Genomic DNA, 22,972 nt, shown 5'->3' on the forward strand with positions numbered 1-22,972 from the left:
ATGCAATTAGAGTGTAATTTGAGAATCAAAAAGTACTAATAATGCTGAAAATAGGCCCTGCAAGAAATGTATTACTATTGCTGATATTTTCATGTGTAACTATAAGTTTTCTTTCAGGCTGGACTGATTGAAAACATTTTATATGCTATCTGTAGAACATGGGTAAAAAGATGGCAACTTGGCAAGAAATGTACAGCAAATTGGAATTAATTTGTTGATTTAGACAATGTATTTAAAATAAAAGCTGGTGGAAAATGTCCTTTAACTATATTTATAATTAACATAATTTTGTCTTTAAAATTATGTTACAGAATTAGTTTTTGTTCAGAGATTTTTACTAGGTTATTTGTGAGGTAACCTTGAGGGTTTTGGAAGGCTCCTTTTAAAAAGAAATTTCTATTATTTATTATTAAATTTAAGAGATGGCACTATGAATTCAGCATGTTTTCTTGCATAGTGCTCTTCTATTGCAAAGTTTTTACACAAACTTTTTGTGTACTTCTGAACGCATTTTAAGTCCCCTTAACTTCAGAAATGTGAGTGTTTATGTTCTTTCGTATGGTACTTTTTCATGTTTGTGGCAGATTGTAACAAAACCGTGACATATTCCAGTGTGATTTTGTTTATATACAAAAATGTAAAAAAAAAACAAAACATATCAAAATGAGTTTTAGGTACTGTGTGGTATATATAGAGACAATTTCGACCTCCACGATGACACTGCAAAGCTTCATTTGTCAGAACTCCATCAGGTGTGTGTAGGGTCCGTTGGTGTCGAGCTTCAGCACTTGTCTGTTTCCGTACGTCCCGTGTTTCACCGTCACTTCAGCTGAAGCAGCCGTCAGCTCCTTCTCGCACAGAGAAACGAAGGCGCCGTACAGCCGCAGCCCGTCCTCTTTGCCGATGTTGTTGTGGTACTGCATGGCCCTGCCTTTGGCTTTCCCGCCCAGCGTGGCCTGAGGGACGATTAAAACGCTGCCAGGGAGCTCCGACACCGACAGCATCTTCCCCGAGTCGGACTCACACAGACGCACGTTCAACAGTGTGGACACTGGAGGGGACAGGAGGGAGGACACAGTGTTTACACCTCATACTGAGGGATTTACAGACAGTGGACGGAGCTAAAATTTAATGTGCAGATAATAAACCAAATAGTGTGTGATAAAGCAACACACTGAGCCACAGGAGGCTTTATGTCCATGCAAGACATCCGTCAAAAAGGTCTCTGACCCATTTTAGGCAGGACGTCGTCTGTGGCTCCTTTAAAGAAACAGATGTAGATCACCATCCCTCTGTCGATCTGAAAACAGAACATCAGGCATCAGCGATGTGGACCAACGGACACTGTGTCTCTTTCAGTTTTAGTGCAAAATGCTGTAATTTGTCCCTTTTATCTTATTATTCCTATAGTATTTTTTAAAAAGTGTGGACTATTTTTGAGACTTGCAACTCCACTTGGACTTCAACACCAGTGACTCGTGACTTTTCTTGAGTCTTTTGACTGGAAAATACTCGACACTTTTTCCCCAGAAAAAAAGTGTTATTTAAAAGGTGTGCCACAAATAAATGTGTTTCCATTTTCTAAATCAACTCATGTTAAAATTAATATTTTTCTTCCATTAGGGTATAAAACATAAACCAAGCAACAACATACAATATCACTTTAAAGGGAGACGAGTGTGGCTTAAATTTGGGAGGATAAAGTAATACCACTACTACTAATACTCTTAATAATAATAATAATAATAATAATAATAATAATTTTATTTGTATAGCACCTTCCATACACAAAGTGCAGCTCAAAGTACTTTGCATGCGAGAGTGCTGAATGAATGAAAAGAAACACACACACAATGAATATAGATAATAATGTGTGTGTGTGTGTGTGTGTGTGTGTGTGCATGTGTGTGTGTAAACATTGAAATAAAATAAAGAAAAAATAAACAAAATAAATCAGTATACAGCACATGGATACGGTAACTCAGATAGGTCAGAGATGGAAAAAAACAAAAAAAAAAAATAGAAGAAATTTTAAAGCACATTTTAAAGAAATACCAACCATAATATAGACATTTTCTAACATGAGACGAGTTAAATTCAACAAGACAAGAAAGAAACATGTAAAATGCTTTTTGCTGATGATTTATTTTGTTATATGCTATAAGGGTGACATGTCATGGCCACTTCTTTAAGATAAATTTAGGTACTCTTGTTTTACAAACTTTTTAATCAAATAAATACACCCCTTTAAGCCTAAAGATTTGGAAAGATGCCATCCAGAAACCATCTCTGGACAGACATGTTTTACTTTATGTCGTTATTCCACTAAACACCACAGTAAACATAATATGAGCTCTTCAGATGCAGTGCAGAGGGACACAGTGAGGTGTTCAGGTGATCTCACCTGGACAAATTCAGCCTCTGAGTTTTCCTCTGCTGGTTTCACCTGCAGTCTGGCCTGCAGACACTGCTGCAGCACCGCGCGGGCCACAGGAGCGGCGCCTTTCTCCGCCATTTACGTTTATCCACTTTATTGGTTTCTATGCTCTTTATAAACGGCGGTACAAAAGAAACCAGTAAAACCGTGTCAAACCACAGAGCAATACTGGCAAAGGTGCTCAATGAATGGCAAAGCGAAAGAAGAAAACTCATGCAACACACTTCCGGAGTAACGTCAACCAAAACTGTCCAAAAGGGCTCAAAGCTGCGCATTATTTACGCAGGCCACATTTAAGAAAAATAAAAAGAATAAATAATAAAATTAATAATTGATCATTTATGTTTACATTAATATGACCATTGTGTGATTTTTTTTCCCGCATTTAATTTGTTAAAGTAAAAATAAATAAATAATAAATAGATACATACATAAAATATTTAAATAAATAAGTGAAAGTAGAATTATTTCAATTAATGAAGCAAAAAGGAGACAAAATTTCAATTAAAAAAATGAGTTTTCTTTGTACACGGTGCCAAATAAATGTGATAAAAGAAAAACAAATAAAGGTAAAGAAACCATACACAAGATATAAGCTTGTGAAAAAAAAACCCAAAAAGGAACAATGCAAAGGTTAATAAAAGCAAACTCATACATATTCTTTTAAACATGTGAATATAAAGAGGCAGTTGAAATGAATTATGGCCATTGGCTATAGCTTCATTCCCCTGGCTGCGAGGCTCCTAAACTCCTCCTCCAACTCCAATTTTAATTTCATTTTTCAGGAACAAATAGCTCAAAATTATATTAGTATGTATGAATGTTATTTCCCGTGTAAAAAATTAGGCTATTCAAATTATCTAATTAAGATGCAGACATGGATTAATTATTCGACTAATCATTCTCAAACGGATTGATTGGTTGAAAATGCATGTATTAATAACATAAAAATGAATTTAATCTTAGTTCATGAAACAGTAAAATACAACAATAAATAAAGGTCTGAAAATTAGAATTATTATTTTATTTATTATTATTTTATTATTATTAAAACTATTTAAAAAGCGAAACAACAGAAAACGTAAATCACGCATGCGTATTTGCGCATGTTTGATGCGCACAAAGCGAGCTGAGGAGCATCTAAACAGCTAACCATGGCTCATTTCACATACAGCAGACTGTCGCATTTACTGCGAATATTTGCTAATAAACAATCGATTTTACGAACGGGGACAGAAATAAAACCGGGACCTGCCTGTTGTGTCCAGTTAACACGCTGCCACGTAAGAAATTTGACTATTTCTGCGAGTTTCAGTTAGCTCTGATAGCTAACAGCTTCATGCTAACGTCAAGACAGACAGAAAACGAGCAGAAGAGGACCGGAAACGTTTCAAAATAAAAGCGATAACTGTAACATTTTTTAAACCAAATGTCATTTAATTTTAACAAATTTTATTTTATTTCTTATTCTTTGTAACACTTTCAATGTTGTGTGCATGTACTTTCACTTTGAGATAATCAGGGATGCACGATAATTATCGTCCCGATAGTGGGACTTATGACATCATACGATAATTCAAATAATACAATTTTTTTGGCCGATAAATAGAACCGATTATAGTTAGCATAAATTGCTTTAATTTCGGCCGTTTTGCCCATGATTTCCCGAAAGCCTAATTTTCATAATAAAAGAGCAAGAGTGAAACTCACAGTGTTACTAAGGTATCTAAGTTTCCTCACCAGGTCTAACCAGGAATGGAAACCAGCGACTTTGAAGTCACAGCCTCTCACCTTTGTGTTGTTTTCATGATGTTCCTGTTGTTTTGTCGTTTCTCTCAGAGGTCAGTGGACAGTAAGGCGCTTCAGGAGCGGCAGAAGCAGCAGATGGCGAAAGGTCTTCCCAAACAGAAGCCCATCACGGGGGTCAAACAGGTCATCGTCGTGGCTTCAGGGAAAGGTGGCGTGGGCAAGTCCACCACTGCGGGTACAGTATGAGTTTACTTCTGAAAAATAAAAGTAGTAATGAGACATGTTATGTGTATTTTGAACAAATTTGTCTTCAAATTTTGTCTGGCAGTGAAGCATTGATGCACAATTGGTTTTGAATTGATAAATAATTCAAATACTTTTCAGCCAGCCTGCTGTTTGTGTTTTTCTGTCTCTACAGTGAATTTGGCTCTTGGATTAATGGCCAATGATCCGGTAAGAAATCTTCTCACTCGTATCACATTTATTTTTATCTCCTCTAAATCATATAAAAAAGTGTGGTAAACAGGTGTACAGTAATTGCAAACAGGAACGTAGTAATATATATTATACTTGTATATATTTGCTAAAATTGTTTAATTAGGGCTTGATACATAAATTTAAAACTACAATTTTCGGGTTTTATTTTTTTATATTTAATGTTTAATTCCTGTACATTGAGAGCAAAACCAACCGGAGTCAGATTCCTTGTTTGTGTAAACATACTTGGCCAATAAAGCTGACTATGCATTAGTAAGTAATTAACTATACTAAATATATATATATATATATATATATATATATATACAGATATGTAAAGAGATGTAAATGACTAAGTAAAAGTACATAAGAGGTAAAATGACTGTGTCAGTTTGTCTTCCTTCTAAATTTGAATTTTGTGAAGTTGACAGAGTCTATTTTCTTTCTTTTTCTGTCTCTCTCAGCTGAAGTCAGTTGGTCTGTTGGATGTTGACGTTTACGGTCCGTCGATTCCCAAACTGATGAACCTGAAGGGAAACCCGGAGCTCAGTGACAGTACGCCACATTGTTAATCTTTTTCTGTGTCATAAATGACACCCGATCATTGGTTTTTTTTATATCACGATTCACAGTGGTTATATGTCATGGAGGTTTAAAGGTTGCTGAGGATAAAATACTAAAACTGTGAATTGACTTTGAGTGTTTTTAATCTCCCAGACAATCTGATGATCCCTCTTACCAACTACGGGGTGCCATGGTGAGTCCCTTTATCTGAAAAATGATCATTTCATTTTCAGCTCTCACCTGCTCTGACGCGTCTTTAACCTCTCTGTCAGCATGTCGATGGGGTTCCTGGTGGACGAAGTGGCTCCGATCGTGTGGAGGGGGCTGATGGTGATGTCAGCGTTAGAGAAACTGCTCAGACAGGTGAAAACATTAAAAATATCCATCTGAGGTTGGCGGCAAAATGGGATTAAAGTTTATAGACTGACGTGTGTTTGTTTGTAGGTGGACTGGGGGACGTTGGACTATTTGGTCGTTGATATGCCTCCTGGGACAGGAGACGTCCAACTGTCAATCTCCCAGAACATCCCAGTTTCCGGTCAGTCACACGCTCGAACTGCAACAGTAAACACACAAGGGTTTTCATTAAAAATGTTAATAATAATAATACAACTTTACTTCATCCTAAACCTAATTCTGACCTTAAACACATTTTTTTTTGTGTTTACGTTTGACCAGACTCGAGGACAAAAGTTTGAAATGATTTTTATAAAACGTTTATTTTTCTGTGAAGGTTTAGCTTAGCTGGAGTTGCATTTCCCGAATCTCTACAAAGGAAGTGTTAGGAAAATGACAATAACAAAAACAACAGTGATAATACTAATAATTATGTCGTTATTTATAAAGTTCTATTTAAAAAGAGGTAGTCTTTTATTGTAAAAAAATATATATATATATATATATATATATAATATGTATACATATATAATAAGAGCCAAAAATAAAAATATAATGCAATTAAGAAAATTATAGCAAAAAATGCGTCAAATCTGCTAAATGAGTTTAATCTGCTCAGTGTGAAAGTGAAGTTGAGTCACGTGTCCGTTGTGTGGTTTTTTTTTGTGTGCAGGTGCGGTCATCGTGTCGACGCCACAGGACATCGCTCTGCTCGACGCTCGAAGAGGAGCCGAGATGTTTAAGAAAGTTAACGTGCCGGTAATCTGTGTGTGTGTGTGTGTGTGTGTGTGTGTGTGTGTGTGTTTTATCCACAGAATGAGGGTTGAAGTTACAGGACGGTAAAAATGTTGCGTTTCGATGTTGTTGCAGGTTCTCGGTCTGGTGCAGAACATGAGCGTCTTCCAGTGTCCCAAATGTAACCACCAGACTCACATCTTCGGCTCTGACGGGGCCCGACAGCTCGCAGACACTCTGGGAGTCAAACTTTTAGGTTTGTAGGAGGATCAGTGAGAGCAGCTACGTATTTAAAAGTAAAGCAAGCTGGCTGATGGGACTGAAACCTGTCAAAAGTGTTGACTGTTGCAGAATATTTTATATCAAGATCGATTTTTCTCCTTACACTTTTCTTCTGTTATGAGCTGTGACCACATTTACACCTGGAAGAAAGACTTACACCTACATAGACCACCTACAGAGTACAACAAAGTTTGTCGCAGTTTTTAAATCTATTTTTTTATTTAAGTCTGGTAGTTTTAATGGGATCTCTTAGTGATGATGACCTCTTGGTCAGTCATACCAAACAGGGCAGAGCCAATTTTCGTGATCTGGTTTTGCTTCAGTCTGGATGTTGTTCAGATTTTCAAGGTCTTCAAGTTCATTTAAAAACATTAGTTTCTGTTGTTGGCCCGTACTTTTAAAGGCTCATTTATGTTCCTTTTATTTATGAAAATAGGGTGTGTTTGTTTCAAACGTTGTAAATGTCACTGCCCTCGTTGTGTCCTTTCGGATAGCACAGATAAAGCCCAAAGATGGCGTCAAAAGTTTTAGACAACATAACAGCTGACTGTAGAGGACATCATAATAATGTACCATTAACATTATTAATTATTCACTATATTATTATTCATTCTGATGTGCTGTTTCTTAAATGTCTTTCTTGTTTCCTAAAATTGTATATCACAAGATTTCTACACCGTTCCCAAAGATTTCCAGTAATACTGCTCTGTACGGACAGAAGGCTCCATCCATCTCTGTATACATATCTAACTTTGAACATAAAAGAGTTTAACATAAAGGAGTTTGTTTTTTTGCTGTGACATTACAAAATCAGCTCCTGTGACATTAACACTAAAACATAATCTTAGCCTGTTTACAGTTTTCTGTTGATGATTTTTTAGGTTGTATATAAGTTTCAATAGTTATTTCTAGAAAACAACAAAACAGGAAGTAAAAATCTTACTTTAAAATGTCTTGTTTTTAATGTTGTGTTATATCTCCAGGTGACATTCCTCTTCATCTCAACATCAGAGAGATGTCAGACCAAGGAAAACCTGTGGTTGTCTCCTCGCCAGACAGCCCAGAGGTCTCCATTTTATTTTATTTTATTCTTTTTTATTCTATTTATATTGTGTTTTTTTATTCTATTGTATTCTAACCTGAATTTAGCTCCATTTACATTGTGTGTGTGTGTGTGTGTGCGTGTGTGTTTAATTTCTAGGCGGAGGCTTACAAAAAGGTGGCGTCTGCTGTGGTCCAGAGACTAGAGGAAGTCAACACGTGATTGATATGAAGCGGAAGCGCACATGAAGACACTTATGACATGTGACACACAGACACTTACAAAACAAAACAGAAAAAAACATGTGACACACATTTATGTAAACATACAAAACGTCTTTGCTGTCATTACGCACAATAAGTTAAATCCAAAGCACTACTGTCTGTATTCTGTGTATTAGTACTACAGTGTTACTGAATAAATGTGAATCATTTAGCTGTGTGATGATATGTTACAAAACTGGGCTTTTTGTTTATGAATTTTAAAATATATTATTAAAATATTTGAAATAACTGCATGTTGGTGCTGAGAGTTATTTGTTTAATATATGTGGACTTCATTACCCAGAGTTCCAGTGCAGTCTAAAGAAATGCTGTTAACAGTAATGTGATATTCCTGAATTCTGGTTTGAGAAACACTTGAAAAAAAGAAAACTAGTCTAAAGAGGGGATGCGGTGCAGGTGGAGTTCAGGCCAGAGAAGCTCAGGAGCAGGAGGGATAACGAGGCTGATGCAGGGCAGCTGTGTGGACGAGCACACGAGGGAGCGCAGAAACGACAAAGGAAACACAAACACAACTGCAGACCAAAATGAGAGACTCACTAAATAGCAACTTAAATTATTTGAAAGTCAGAACTCAGTCCAGTCTTTCCAAACATAACATAAATAATAACATAACAACATAACATAACATAACATAACATAACATTCACACTCAAAAACTGTCTTATGAATACAGTAGCTCTACAGAAAAATTCATCCCTTCAATAGTTGATAAAATAACTATTGAAGGAATTGAAGAACATCGGAAAAAGTATATATTATATGTAGTGTTCGACACTATTCTTTGTGTAAAGAAACACAATTTTTACTTTTTTTTAAAAAAAAAAAAAAAAAGCCTATTGTATCACTTTCAGAAATGAAAATGATTGTAATAAATTACAAAAAAAAGCAAGAAGGATGTGTCCAATTTATTCATGAGGACACACTGGTCACCAAGGATTTTGCTTATTAAAAACACGCTGACAGTAACCTGAAGGACCCCTTAATGTTGGAGGATTCAGCTCCGGGATTTTACTGCTCTGTGCACTTCCAGGAACAGACAACAGATGGTGCTTGTTACATATTGAATTTAAAAATGTCATCACAATATAAAATATGCAATTTTATTTAATTTATCTGAACCTAAAATATCTGAATTAGTGTCACAGAATTTTTCACGTAACATCTTCCACTCCTGATGTCATTTTTTGGATTATTTAAATGTTTAGCTTTAAAAATAAATTTTTAAATTAAATTTTTGAATATTTTAGGTTTTGCATCTTGAGTTTTCTTCTTTTAGTACATATCATCAGACTGTACCATCAATTATTCTAATTTGGAGGGGTTTTTTTTCAATTGTATTTTAAAGTTATTTTTTTAATTATTTTTGTATTTTATAATCATTAATATTTGTTGTTTTATTTTCACTGTATATAGGGCAGAATTATATTTTTAAATTTAATCTTTAGCCTATAAATTTGATAATTTAATGATTTTTTAAAAATATTTATTTTTTTAATGAGGCAATGAAATTTCAGCTGTCATTGTTTCATGTGTCCTTTTTTATTCATGAATGGCTGGATACCCAGACATAGTCAATGGAAACCTCTGAAATAGGATTTATTTTATGTTCAACATTTCTATACTATACAGTTTGATTTCCCATCATGCTCTTAAAAGTACTGGACTCAATTTAAATGACAGCATAAACAGTCATGACCATTTTGGGGCCTGTAAACTGTTTCATGGGCCAGATCCTATTTGTGTGTGTTTATTGCTGACTTATCAAACAATTCAGCATGGAAACATCTGGTTTTATAATCTTTTTCCATCCATTTATCCATGTTTTTTCTTTAGTTTGGCCGCAGTCTGTAAAGCTCTTTGTTTTGATCAGAACAGTCACATGACGAGACGAGTCATCGAGGAGTCACCGGGTCGTAACAGGACTTTTCTTCACACAGTCTTTGCCAGAAACTGTTGACCGCAGCTGTGAAGCATCTCACTGTGTAGGCGCAGCAGCCCCCGTATACTGGAAACACACACACACACACACGCACACACACACAGGGGAGGCAGGGTTTCTCTGGAAAGGTGATAGCAATGAAAGGACAATAACTCATCTTTTGTGTGTTTTTTATACTCAAGCATGCATGTGCACGCACACACACACACACACACACACACGGATGTAATCAGTACTTTTATTATGAAATAATAAATGCAAAGATAAGAGAGCGATTTTCCCAGAAGCTCAGTTGAACTTTTGGTTCCATAAAAGTGCAGTTTCTTGTCAACTATTTTCTCTCAACTTTTCAAATTCACTTTGAGTAAAACTGCATCAAGAAATAGTTTAAACAGCTGCAGAATACGTTTAGTTTTTTTTCTAAAACTTTAAAGTCAGAATTATTAACATTTTTATCAAAAATATACACATTTGATTAATGACTTTTCTTATCAATTTGATGAATTTGCATTTTTCCTCTCCATAAAGTGGTTCTCATTGTTACTGGCGGAGCCCACGTTTTCTGAATAGGATTCAAATTGCACGCCCACGCACAAGGGATTCACCGAGAATTGCAGTGCGTATATCACATAATGTGGAGGACAATATTCAGTCTTCTTTATTAAAACAGCGAGCTGAGGTTTCCTCTTTGACCGACAGATACAGTTGCTTAAACCAAGACCAGCTGCCGAAAGAAAATGTTGACAAGGCATGTTTTAGCAAACCATGAATATGTTAAATTTGCATGTTTCATATGCATCATATCAACGTTACTAAAGTGACGTCGATATGAGCTGACCTTGCGAGCTTGAGGTTGAGGAAATAGATCATTTTTAAAACTAAGAAACTACAACAAAACCGGTTATGATTTGGCAACCCATTGCTGTTTTTTTCAGTGGGGATAGTGCCGTGAAAAACTTTTTTTCACCACATTTCCTGCCAGGATAGTGCCGTGAAAACTATTTGTTTTTTTCCGAGACACGGCTGCATTTCTTGCTGGGGTAGTGCTATGAAAAGTGATTGTTTTTTACTAAAATGTAGCACATAAAGCAATTGTTTTTTAATGAGACATTGCTACATTTCCAGTTGTGATATTGCCACAAAACAGAGGGTTTTTTTTCCTGCCGTGTTTCCAGCAGCTTTTCCCCCTCAAATGTGGGTATCTGATGCGACTTGTCACTGCGTTTGCAGCTGAGATAGTCCGAGGAAAAGCGATTGTTTTTTTGCAGACATGGCTGCATCTTCTGCCAGAATAGTGCTTATAACAGTTGTTTTTTCCTGAGACATTGTTGCGTTTCTTGCTGGCAGTGCCACAAAAGTTTATTGTTTATTTGTTGTTGGGTTTTTTTTTTAGAAATGTGCTGCTTTTTCTGCCAAGATAGTGCCACAATGAGTGGTTGGTTTTTACTGAGACATCGCTTTGTTTCCTGCTTGGATAGTGCCACAAAAAGTGATTGTTTTCACCACGATATTGCTGCGTTTCCTTCTGGGATTATACCAGCAAAAGCAGATATTCTTCACCAAAACATGATATTTTTCCAACCACTTCTGTGATTTTTACTGAGACATTGTGTTTCCCGCTGGGTTACTGCTATAAAAAGAGATTCTTTTCAACCACGATATTGCTGCGTTTTCTGCCAGGATATTGTCACAAGATGTGATTGTTTTTTATGGAGACATCGCTGCATTTCCCACTGGGATAGTGCCACAAAAAGCAAATATGTTAAGCCAAAACATAATCTTTTTCTAACCATAATCAGGTGGGTCTTGTGCCCTCACCTAACCACATGTGCCGAGAGACATCCACCATATAAAAAATGTACAAATTTGCAGAAAAGTACCGACATTTATTCTGTGGATTCGATTGGTTTTGACCTGTTGCCGGCTCCAGACACAAACAGTCTGACTTGATTTTCACTTGATGCTTTGCAGACACAAACCTCAGACTGAAAATTGAGCTCATAAGTTATCTGACTGTTCAAGGCTCCTGGATGTTTGCAAATTAAAGATGCAAAACACACACACACACGCACACGCACACGCACACACACACACACACACACACACACACACACACAGACAGCATGATGATGTCGACCCAACAGTCAACATATTCATTTTAGCTCCCTCCCTCTCCGTCTCCCTGCAGAGAATTGACATCAAACTCATTTAACCTTGTATCAGGAAGTCAATTCTATTTCAGCTCAGGAGATGAGCCACATGGAGGAGGAGGAGGAGGAGGAGGAGGAGGAGGAGAAGCCTCAAACTTCACATCGTCATTCTGTTGTAAAACCCTCTCAGGGAAGTCTAATGTCAAATAATGTTACTGCATCTTTCTCTGGTTACAAAATAAAAGCTTCCTGCATAGACAGATAGATGTGTTTAATTATTTCTCCTCCTTCAGTTTCCCTCCTGCATGTGACTCATCACTGCTGAGAGCAGAAACATGAATAATATACCGGATTGAAATATATTATTGATTCAGGTTATGTTAAGAAACTTTTTTTTATAACTTCTTACCTCACAGGAACGATTCATCGGAAGCTCAAACCAAAATACAGAAATATTACATTTTATATTTACATCACAGTGAGATAAAATAAAATAATAGTTACATTTATAAAAAGTACTTTTACTTGTATTGAAGGAGTATTTTTTAAAGTCTGAGGTCACAAATACAGCACACTTTCATTTTAATATCAATTGAGACCAACTCCAACAGATGTTCTCTTAATTTTTCATGCCACTAATGAAGTATCTCCATATTTGGATATTTAAATATCACAAATGTCCTACACTCTACACATGCTCTTTTTTTACAGAGTAACATAACAGTTAATGTGCCAATGTACATTTTAAATGTTTATACAAAGAAAAGATGTATGTTAATGAGAAACATTTAAGTTGTACACATAGAGAAAATGTAAAAAGAAAAATCTGAGCACACAAATATCCACACACCCTGACCTGGCTCATTTACAGTGAAAAGTACACATACACTTGTATACAACTGGAAACTTTCTGTACTACTGGGAAAATTAGTAGTACAGTAGCACATTATATCATATGAGAACATAAAAGGTAACTAGTAAAATAAGTAAAAAGAACAATATTTCCCTTTAAAATGCAGTGTTGTACAGGCGGCACACAGTAAAGTTATTCAAGTAAAGTACAAGAATGTTAAAATTGACTAAACTTGAGTAAATGAAATGGCAAGAAACCCAGACACAGAAAAACCTGGATACTATCAGTCATGTATACACGGAGCAGAATAATAATGAGCACATAAACACTCCATAAATTTGGGGTTTAGACTTATCTTCCCTTCAGTCGAAGTCACGTCTTCAAGGTAAAAATTATAATTAAATAATGATGACAAACAAATGTAATTGCTTCACATGATCATAGCGATTACAAAAATATCCTCAAAGTGCGTCGAATCCCAGCTACAGTTCAGCTGCAGTTGAATAACGTCTGTCACTCATCCAGCAGCTTTCTCATTTCCATTTTCTTCATTCTCCATCTTCCTCCTCCTCGTCTGTATGTGTGCGTCTTTGTGTTCAGTCACTGTTGAACATTTGCATAATATCGAATACACATAAAGTACACACTTGTATGTGCATCTGCATTTGTAATGAGCAGGTTTCTGTGTGAGTGAATGTGTTCTTTGTGTGTTTGTAGTCATGTGTTTATTATTGTGCGCACAATGGTGAGTGTGAGTGCTGTTCATGTGTGCCTGCATCTTGTGTGTGAGCGCGCTGTCTGAATGTAAAGATGCACATGTCACTTTTGTGTGTATCTGTGTGTTTGTATGAGTGTGTTTGTGCCTCAGTCAGCAGTGAAATGAAATATAACTCCTCATTGTTATGAAAACCACATCCTGCATTCCCAAATTAGAGAAGAGGAAGAAAAAGAAAATGAGTGGGAGAGACGACTTTACAAACACAGAAGCAAACACTGCCTCCCCCTATTCTCCTTCGTCTTCTATTTTAGTGTCTGTGAACGCAGGTGAAGTCTCGGATTCGTAAACAATAACAAAATTAAAATGTTTGGAAGAAGATGATGACAGCTTTCATGTGATGAAACAAAAGGATGTACAAAAATCTGGATGTAGTGCTTGAGATGTCATAACTTTCTTTTCTTTGGTCTTTGTTCAAAACTAGAGACAAATTATGTTTAATTTGGGCTCCTGTCAGTAAAGCACATGTGTCCCCAAACATTTTATCACACAGTAATTTAATTTTGCCACCAATCAAGACTGCCAGTCTTCCCTTGTCACCGATTTTGTGATATTCATAGATTGGGGAGAGTGTCCACTTTGGGAACCTCAGACTTGCATGTTTGCAGACGATCTGGTTCTGTTTACTTCATTCAACATGTGGGTTGTGTTTCAGGATTTGGGGGGACACATGAAACAGGTGGTTTTGGGTGCTTTTCCAGAAAATCTTTGCATCAAACACTTAATTTTCTGCATTCTGCCAATTTTTATGCACCCATTTCTGCCTTTTCTGCATTGCGGCCCAGTTTTTCATTTTCTGTGATCGGATGTGGTCAAAGCGAGAGCGCCAGCAGTGTACTAGTAAGCCCGAGATAAAATGAGGGTGAACACCGGAGCGGCTTTTCCGAAGTGGTGAGACCTAACGGGACCGGGAAGAACCTCAAACGAGCCTCATTTCTGCTTCACAGCTACATTATTGCAGTGTAACGCTGTAGGTTGTATGTTGTGTTACTGTGATGTTGCTGTGGAGCTAACGTTAGCTTGTTTTCACTGCTAGGGGTGGCTAGCATTGACTTATTACAGAGTGGATAAAAATGCCTTTGAAGTGACCAAACAGTTACATACAAATGTAGGTATTCATATTGTTTAAATGTAGTTCAAAAAGTATTGTGATAATATGATATTGTAATGTGTCGATTGATTTATTTAAGTAGAAACACGTCACTTTGTAAAACAAATTTAATTATAAAATAGTAAAGTTGCATACATTTTAAAACATTTTGGAGATATAAGAGCTAGCTAAAACAGTCTATTTACAGTACAGTACAGCATTCAGAGTATTTACGAGAAATAGTGCTATTGTCCGTGAGGATCTGGAAATCGGTAATGAACTGACCAGCTGCATTAGCCTATGACCACTTGTGAAGGTCGCACACTGTCATGCAACATGACGGGACTGTCTGCTGTCGGCTACCGACCCTCCTGCAAAGGCCACGGTCCTCAGGTGTTTGGTCCACACGACGCCCCGGCTCTCGGTCCAGTGTCGCACTCTCAAAATAACACAGACAACATGTCAGTGAGCTTTTAAAGCGACAAATGTGAATAGGCTAAGCTGCTAGCTTACAGGCCTACCTTTTATCTGGCTGTAGAAGCTAATGGGCCAGCTAACGTTAGATAAACAATTCAATATGAAGCTAATGCTAACGTACGTTCAGAAACACTGTAACTTTACCAGTATCACACAGACAGCTTGTTTATAAAAACACACGAAATGTAACGAAGACCACGTCTCTAGCTGAAATATAGTCGTAAACCGATATTTTGAAACACATTATTTATGGTTTTATTACTGGTACTTCTGGAAAACATAGTATTTTACACCAAAACATGATCTTTTCCAACAATGCAGTGAGTTACGGTATTGTTGAAATATAAAGTCTATCATCTGAATAATAACATGCAAATGTAATATATCAGTGGTTAATGGAAACGCACAATGCCAACATCTTTTCTGGCGATTAGATCTCTGAGCAGGTAGAGAACGGCGGCTTTAGTCAGAGCTTGTTTGGTGGAAACAGCTGCTGGAAACGCTGAGACTGAACCAGACATTAAGACAGACAGCTGCAATTAGATCCCTTATCTCGCTAATGGAGATTCATGTATGTAGATTAGTGTTAATGGACGTATATCAGATATGAAATGGGATATAGTGAATGGGGCCTCTGATTTGATATGTGTTATCAAAAACGTGGTCCCGGAAAACAACGTTTTAGATCCTCGCAAATATATTTTCCAACAAGTTTGACCAGAGCTACTGGAAATATTTGGACAAGCGTCAATTCATTGATTATACTCCGGAAGGAAATTCACACTAAACAAGTGAACACAAACAGCAGCTGTTTTCTGAAGGTTGAGAAGCTTTTACACAACTATAGCTGAGCTCAGGCTTTAAGTGCACACAAGAGAAACAGAGCTGCCGAAAAAAAGGCAAACTCAGTCAAAGTTCAAACCGTTTTGGTGGATTTCTTAAAATGTTTTTGACATCAGGAGGAGTGTTAATGCTTTGTTAAAAAAAATAGTGACTTTGTAGTTTTAGGACCGACTTTCCCTTTATTTTTGTTAATCATGAAGGAGGTCATTTTTCACACTCTTCATAAGTATCCCTGCACACACACGCACACACACACACACACACACACACACACACACACACACACACTGTTGACCTTGTGATTGCTGCTTTCGTCCGCAGCCCCCAAGCTTTGCCTCGTTGCTGTGACGACGCAGCTGTACTGCTTGTGGCTGGATAAACAGCAGCAGCTGGTTGCAATTGTGCTGTGTCAGTGTGTGTGTGTGTGTGTGTGTGTGTGTGTGTGTGTGTGTATGTGTGTCCTCTCATTAAGGCAGCACCCCCACACCTCTCATCTGTCTTCTTCTTCTTGGAGAACAAGGTGAAAACCTCCTTTTTCTCTTCCACTCTCCTCGTCTTTCTTCTCCCCCTGAACACTTTGTCTCTCGTCTTGTCTCCTTCATTTGTCTTTTTGTAATCACGTCAGCTACAGCAGTACAAACCCGATGCATCACACAGACAGGAAAAGTAGTCACGCATTAATTAAACTGATGCTTTTTTGGGGGAGGAAATGCAAAACAAAAACAAATGATTGTTTTCTGTTGATACTGATTTTGTGAGTTTGATTTGAGGTGGTTTTGCACTTTTACGCACTGCCTCCAAGAAATAGACTTAGGCCGACACAGATCGACGCGGGAACGACCTGCCTTACTCTCGCTATAAGTGGCTAGTACTCGTTGCTTTTGTTAGTTGGGTTGGTCAGGTTCAGACAAGAGGAGTGGGTTTGTAGCCAATCAGAGGCAGAGTAAGGCAGAGTAGCAAGTGTCTGGCTATTCCTTCGCTATCTTAGGATTCGGAAATTTGTACCATATGAACTCATTTCCGGGTTTTAGTACTCATTCTTGAGCTCAGTCACTCTTCCCAAGGTTTCAAGTTTTTCTTTTGTAGTTGTGAAGGTCCAAGGACAGAGGAATGTCATATGGTGCAAATTGTAATTTGTGATAATGGGCTTTAAAAATAAAATTGAAATTAAAATAGAATTGAGCTACCATTTGCCTCTTTTACCTAAACCTAAACCTAAACTGTCCGTGACTTTGTTGCCTAATCCTAACCATCATGACGGGCGGCCTTGGTTGCCATGTGCTCATGTTGTGTAAACATTAACATCATCCCACTATGTGCATTTGTTGACGTCAACGTAACGGCATCCTGGAGCATAAACAGACAACATAAAAGGATACCTTAAATGTGCTCTCCACATTTACTCCACACCACCGTACCCATTAATGCTCTGGCACAGCATTTCCACTTGTCCTGCTTGTTTTGGATCTCTCCCTGCTGCTACACAGCTGAGTTAAACCATCAGTTTGTTATCAAGCAGCTTCAGGAGTTCATAACGAGTTGATCACTTGAATCAGCTGTGATGGAGCAGGGAGACATCCAAAACATGCAGAAGAGGTTTGGGAAACACTGCTCTGGCATCCCAGCTAGCAATTTTTGGTTCTTAAAACTTTCTGAGAATGGTACGATGCAACCAATGCAATTTTTCAGTAACATTTTCAGCGGAAGATTTTCTTTTAGTTTCCAGAACGATTTGATTTTTGTTTTTGTTTACATATCAAATTACATTTAAAAAAAGTGTAATATCAGGCCTTAATAACATGTTCTGAATGTTGCTTTGATAATGTTCTTCCTTTGTTCTTATGCAACATTGTAGGAACGTTTTCTGAAAGAACGTTCTATGATCTGTCACCTTTCTACATCAACAAAACATCCTCAGAATGTTGCAGTTATAACGTTACACCTTAAGGTCTTTGAACACTGAGTCCATTTTTTTCAGACGCTTTTTTTTTGGATCCTTAATCCAACAAAAAACGTCACGGACACAAACCTCGCACACCGAGTCCAACACGTTTATTATTCTGGTAAGTGCGGAAATTCGCGGTACAATATCAAAATGGTGTCTTCAGCAGGGAAGATGAGTTTGTGGCTTTTTCACTCCATGAAAAAAGAAAAAGAGTTCGTCAGTGGTTTCATCCACTCCCGAGAACAAGACAAGAGCAAGGAGTGTTTCACCTCTCTGGGTAGCGTCCTAGGTGGCTACCTCTGTTGTCGATAGGAAGACTACTAAAGTATATATTTTGGATAAAATGGCAAGAAGAATGACCTTCCAAGGTTGCCGCATGCTGCGTGCATAAACCATGGCAGCGAGGTGACTTTGAGAAATGCCAACAGCTCGCCGACAGCTACTAATGTAAAATATTCATCCACTTCTGTGTTTTGGGTCAGTTTTCTTAAATACCTGATGTCAACCTGAGTTTGTATGAACTGTACTCGCAACAAGCTTTTTAAGTGGACTCGGGCACAGATTGACGAACCGTGCCTGGGTACAAGTGGCACATTGATTGACTAAATTAACAGGCGAAATCTGACATGAAAGCCCCTCCCCCTCTCATTTCCCATGATGCTATACGCTCCGCTGGTTTGAGACAGAACAAAGATGGAGTGCAACACCCTGCTCACTTCGCCTGTCAAAAGATGGAGCCTCCCTTTGTCTTGTTAAAGGTCTGTGTGTGTGTGTGTGTGTGTGTGTGTGTGTGTGTGTGTGTATGTGTGTGTGTTGGAGGGTTAATAAGCTAAGTGGTTCACCTGAGTCCCTCAAGCCTCAGGCCAGACATGTGTGTGTGTGTGTATGTGTCTGAATAATTTATAGCCGTATAGAAAACCACAGTTTAATTTCTGTCTCTTCATAATTGTAGTTTCTCAACATTATTGTCATAATATTGGCCATATATACATTTATTCATATAACTGCTCTGTTTAATAAATCAGTGAGTGACCATAACATATTGGAGTTGTGGGGAGTTAGGCGCTTTAGCTGTTTATTGCCTAACAACGGCCAGATGTAGCGATTTCCTGCAGTTTAGACGTCGCCAGAATACAACAAAGCTTTTGGAGGTGCATTTTTTAATTACTAAGCTAACTCTGTCCTGACTTCAGCTAAAGGAATTTAATGCACAGACATGAGACTGATATCGACTTTTGCAAGATTTCAAAACAGTGCTTTTCTCAAATTGTCAAACTATTGCTTTGATCCTTAACAAGAGCAACAAGAGCATAGCCATAGCACTGTGTGACCTATAAATGTGTTCATTATGTGACTGATGAATGGGAGGTTTTTTTTTTTTTTTAAATTAACGTGTTTCCATAGCCCTATTTTTTTTGGGCAATTTCAATTTAAGCAATTTTAGGGTTAATGGAAACCCACCTTTTGGCAAGAGAGATGTGGGACAACTGTCCACAGTCGACAACTTCGTACCACATGGTATTGACCAATTATTTAATTAACCCAGAAATGCATGACATAATTAAGGATCAAGACACTCTTTTCACTGTGGCTGTGAATTAACACTCATGCTAACAGAGTGAGGCTAAACTCAACAGGTCTCAGGTAAAAAAAAAAAAAAAATACCGTCCTAATGATGATGATCCACGTAGGAGAAACACAGACAAAGAGAAAGCATTCTTATATTTAAAAATTGCTCATGGCCTTACTATTATGGAAATATGAGAAACAATGATGGTCAGATTATCCTTTTGAAAACATATTAAACCAACATAAAGGTTAAAATTTGTTTTACTGTTAGGTTTTTCAAACAGTTTCTCATATCTTTGACAGGTAGGGCTTTGAGCACTGTGGAGCAGGACAGAGCTGCAAACATTCACTCCCACACCCTTTGAAAGGGACTTTTATGAACATAACCTGTATGTGTGCTCTTTTTGAAAAGTTTGAGAGTGCATGTGATGAAATATGCAGAGGGTTTTTTTTCTTTGGCACCTGCAGGTAATGCAGGTGTTGCTTTGATCTGGCGAGACCAGAGAGGAGCGTCTCCCTCACAGGCTTTTTTCACAGGTTTTTTTACACAGGTGTAATTAATGACATCAGTGATGGCCAGCTGCAGGGTCCATACACTGTACATGCTTTCTCCCTGGACTGACTAACTGGTATGGAGCAGTGTTTCATCAACAATATGATTTCCGCCTGTGCTTCCCTGTTATCATTAGCTGGTGTAAACAGGAGATCCTGGGTTTAAATGTCAGCATCACCTAACTGCATCATCACAGGATTTCTATATCAAGATCTAAGTCCTTCCTTCAAAAACATGGGGGAAAAAAAATCAATTTGGCATGAGATGTCCTACAAACTACAAAAAGGGGGAAGGTGAAAAGAAAATAGCCTGGAAATTGACTTAAAAAGAGAGACAAAGTCATTACAAAATATTAAATAAGTATATATATATAATCAATCTTCTTTTAATACCCTTTTCAGGTCAGATTTACAGGTGCTGTGGCTTAGCTGGTTAAAGCACCTGTCTAGTAAACAGGAGATCCTGGGTTCAAATCCCAGCAGCACCTTAGTGCATCATTACAGTCTCACTTTATTGAAAATTATATTGAAAATGACCAAATTTACCCAGTTCGCGTGTGAGACCTTATGGTGTCTATACCCTCACACTGAAGTTGCTCCTAAACTCCTCACTAAAGGCATCATTTTCTTCTCCACTTATCATAACATGACACTTAATCTAAAATATCAGCTTGCTGCACTGATGTTCAGCTTTGATGTGGGGAGATTTTAGCTCAATAAGAATTTCTCAGTGTTATAGGTGCTGTGGCTTAGCTTACTATATCACCTCTGAATTACAAGACTGCATTATAAAGATTGCTTTGTCGAGCAAATAAAACCTTTGAAAGATCATATTGAAAAATCTGGGGCACCTGGTGGCTCAGTTGGTGGAGCAGGCGCCCCGTGTACAGAAAGTGGCGTTTTCTCCCGGAGGCCAAGGAAAGCCATGCTTCCTCTCTAGGGTTTTAGGAAAAATACCTTAAATAAAGTCTGTGGTTAACACCAGCGACAAATTCAGTGACTTTTTCTGTTAATTTGGGGAATTATTGTACTGACAAAGCATCTAACATATCCTGTTCTGCGGTTCACGGGACATCCGAGCTCACGAAAACCAAGCACAGGGCAGCTGCCATCTTCTCCTCCTCGTCACTCACACAGCACTCACGCGGCCAGTCTGACCAGCATTTTTTTTTTTTTTTGGACCACTTAACATCTTGTTATTTTGCATTGATATGAGGTGAGTTTGCTTCAAAATTCATGTCTTTTATCTAAAATATCCAGTCAGGTGCTGTGGCTTAGCTGGTTAAAGCACCTGTCTCGTAAACAGGAGATCCTGGGTTCAAATCCCAGCAGCACCTGAATATGTCATCTCAGGGGTTCAGAGTTACTGTATCAGAGGAAATGCCTGGAAAAGAAATGGAGCCAGAAATTCACATTTCCTTCATCATAAAGCAAAGTCTCTGAGTTTATCAGGAGGAATTTGAGTTTAAGATGAAAAGTTATGCCAAAAAAAAAAAAAGCCATTACACTTTTGATCTCTTAATTGTATCTTTATGTGTTTGAAGCCTTTGCTTTACGGCTGCACCTAAACTTCTCACTGGCAGTCATTTCTGCACATGAAGACATGGCACTAAACCTAAAATACCACCTTGAATGTTTTTTTAAGTGAAATATAGGACTTGCTGTTGTCTTGTTTTGCTTTGAAAGTTAAAAATTTGACCAAAAAGCGTCAAATTCAGATGGTATAGGTAATGTGGCGTAGCTGATTAAAGCGCCTGTCTTGTAAACAGCTCTTGGGATCAATCCCACCAGCACCTTATAGAGCGGTGAAGTAATGAGTCCTAAAACACGAAAGTCCGGTTCCCTCGTCTTAAAGTCTATGGGTTTTTTAAATGGGTTTTCAGGAAAATGCCCTAAATAAGGTTCGTGGTTAACACAGGCTAAAGATATTTCGACGTTTTGTTCTGCAACATAAAATACGTCTGCTTAGACACGATTTTTGAACTTTTAAGGTTTTACTCGTCTTAAAAAAGGCGTTTGCTAACAAGTGGCTAAATGGGACTACAGTGTTTGTCTGGGACGTTAGACGTCATCACAGCGGACACAGAAACTCATTAAACCCACCTGTCCGCCTTTACAGACTCGCACTCGAATTTGTACATTTATCTGTCTTTAAGTCTCATAAACTTGCGTTTGTCACAGAGCTTATTTTTGGCGATAACCGAAAATCCCAGTCAAAAATCCCATAAGGTTGGCCTACAAAAATCATCCCTTCACCACTCTATTGCAACATCACTGCATCCAAATTTAGCTATGGCAAGAAGTGTTTTAATCTTTGAACAAATTAAGAGATTTTAATGTAAAATCATACTGAATTTACCCAGTTAGAGGAGAGTTCTAATCGCAGCAGTACCTTCCTACATCGTCTCTAGATCACAGGATTGCTATATCAAAAAGTATTTCCTAACTTAGAGACTGAACCAGAGATTCACATATTCCCTCGATCATGAAGCAATGTCTTCTTTGAGCTAATGAGGAGGAATTTGATCAAAATAAATTATCCTGAAAAAGATGCCAAGTTGGTGGAGCATGAGACTCTTAATCTCTTGGGTGTATAAATTTATGTTTGAAGCCGTTTGACAGAAGTTGTGCCTAAACTTCTCTCCAAAGGCAACTATTTCTTCTCTACTCATCATGACATGGTACTAATCTAAAATATCAGCATGTATTTCTTCTGTGTTGTGAAATATCCGTTTCACGATATTGTTTTGCTTTGATATGAAGAGAATTTGCTTCTAAAAGCATCTCATTCATCAAAAATGCTCCATCCTACA

General features: G+C 37.6%; 2 protein-coding genes and 2 non-coding genes across 4 annotated transcripts; 3 read left to right on the forward strand and 1 right to left on the reverse strand.

The window, feature by feature from the left end:
* Positions 1-35: 35 nt before the first annotated feature.
* On the reverse strand, positions 36-2,695 carry dtd2 (D-aminoacyl-tRNA deacylase 2). The gene is made up of 3 exons (XM_042501204.1): positions 2,405-2,695; positions 1,231-1,300; positions 36-1,051 (listed from the first exon to the last, which is right to left on the reverse strand). The coding sequence occupies exons 1-3, from the start codon at positions 2,513-2,515 to the stop codon at positions 738-740; spliced, it is 495 nt and encodes a 164-aa protein (XP_042357138.1). The 5' UTR covers positions 2,516-2,695; the 3' UTR covers positions 36-737.
* Positions 2,696-3,571: 876 nt separating this feature from the next.
* LOC121953871 (iron-sulfur protein NUBPL-like) lies at positions 3,572-8,194 on the forward strand. Its single transcript, XM_042501122.1, has 11 exons — positions 3,572-3,720; positions 4,277-4,421; positions 4,605-4,639; positions 5,128-5,218; positions 5,381-5,420; positions 5,500-5,590; positions 5,672-5,765; positions 6,297-6,382; positions 6,494-6,614; positions 7,624-7,706; positions 7,842-8,194. The coding sequence occupies exons 1-11, from the start codon at positions 3,592-3,594 to the stop codon at positions 7,902-7,904; spliced, it is 978 nt and encodes a 325-aa protein (XP_042357056.1). The 5' UTR covers positions 3,572-3,591; the 3' UTR covers positions 7,905-8,194.
* Positions 8,195-20,573: 12,379 nt separating this feature from the next.
* On the forward strand, positions 20,574-20,647 carry trnat-agu. Its single transcript has one exon. It is a non-coding gene; the product is annotated as a tRNA-Thr (tRNA).
* Positions 20,648-21,422: 775 nt separating this feature from the next.
* Positions 21,423-21,496, forward strand: trnat-cgu. Its single transcript has one exon. It is a non-coding gene; the product is annotated as a tRNA-Thr (tRNA).
* The last annotated feature ends 1,476 nt before the right edge of the window (positions 21,497-22,972 follow it).

Source organism: Plectropomus leopardus, chromosome 14 (genome assembly GCF_008729295.1).
Source record: "Plectropomus leopardus isolate mb chromosome 14, YSFRI_Pleo_2.0, whole genome shotgun sequence".
NCBI classification, from domain to species: Eukaryota; Metazoa; Chordata; class Actinopteri; order Perciformes; family Serranidae; genus Plectropomus; species Plectropomus leopardus.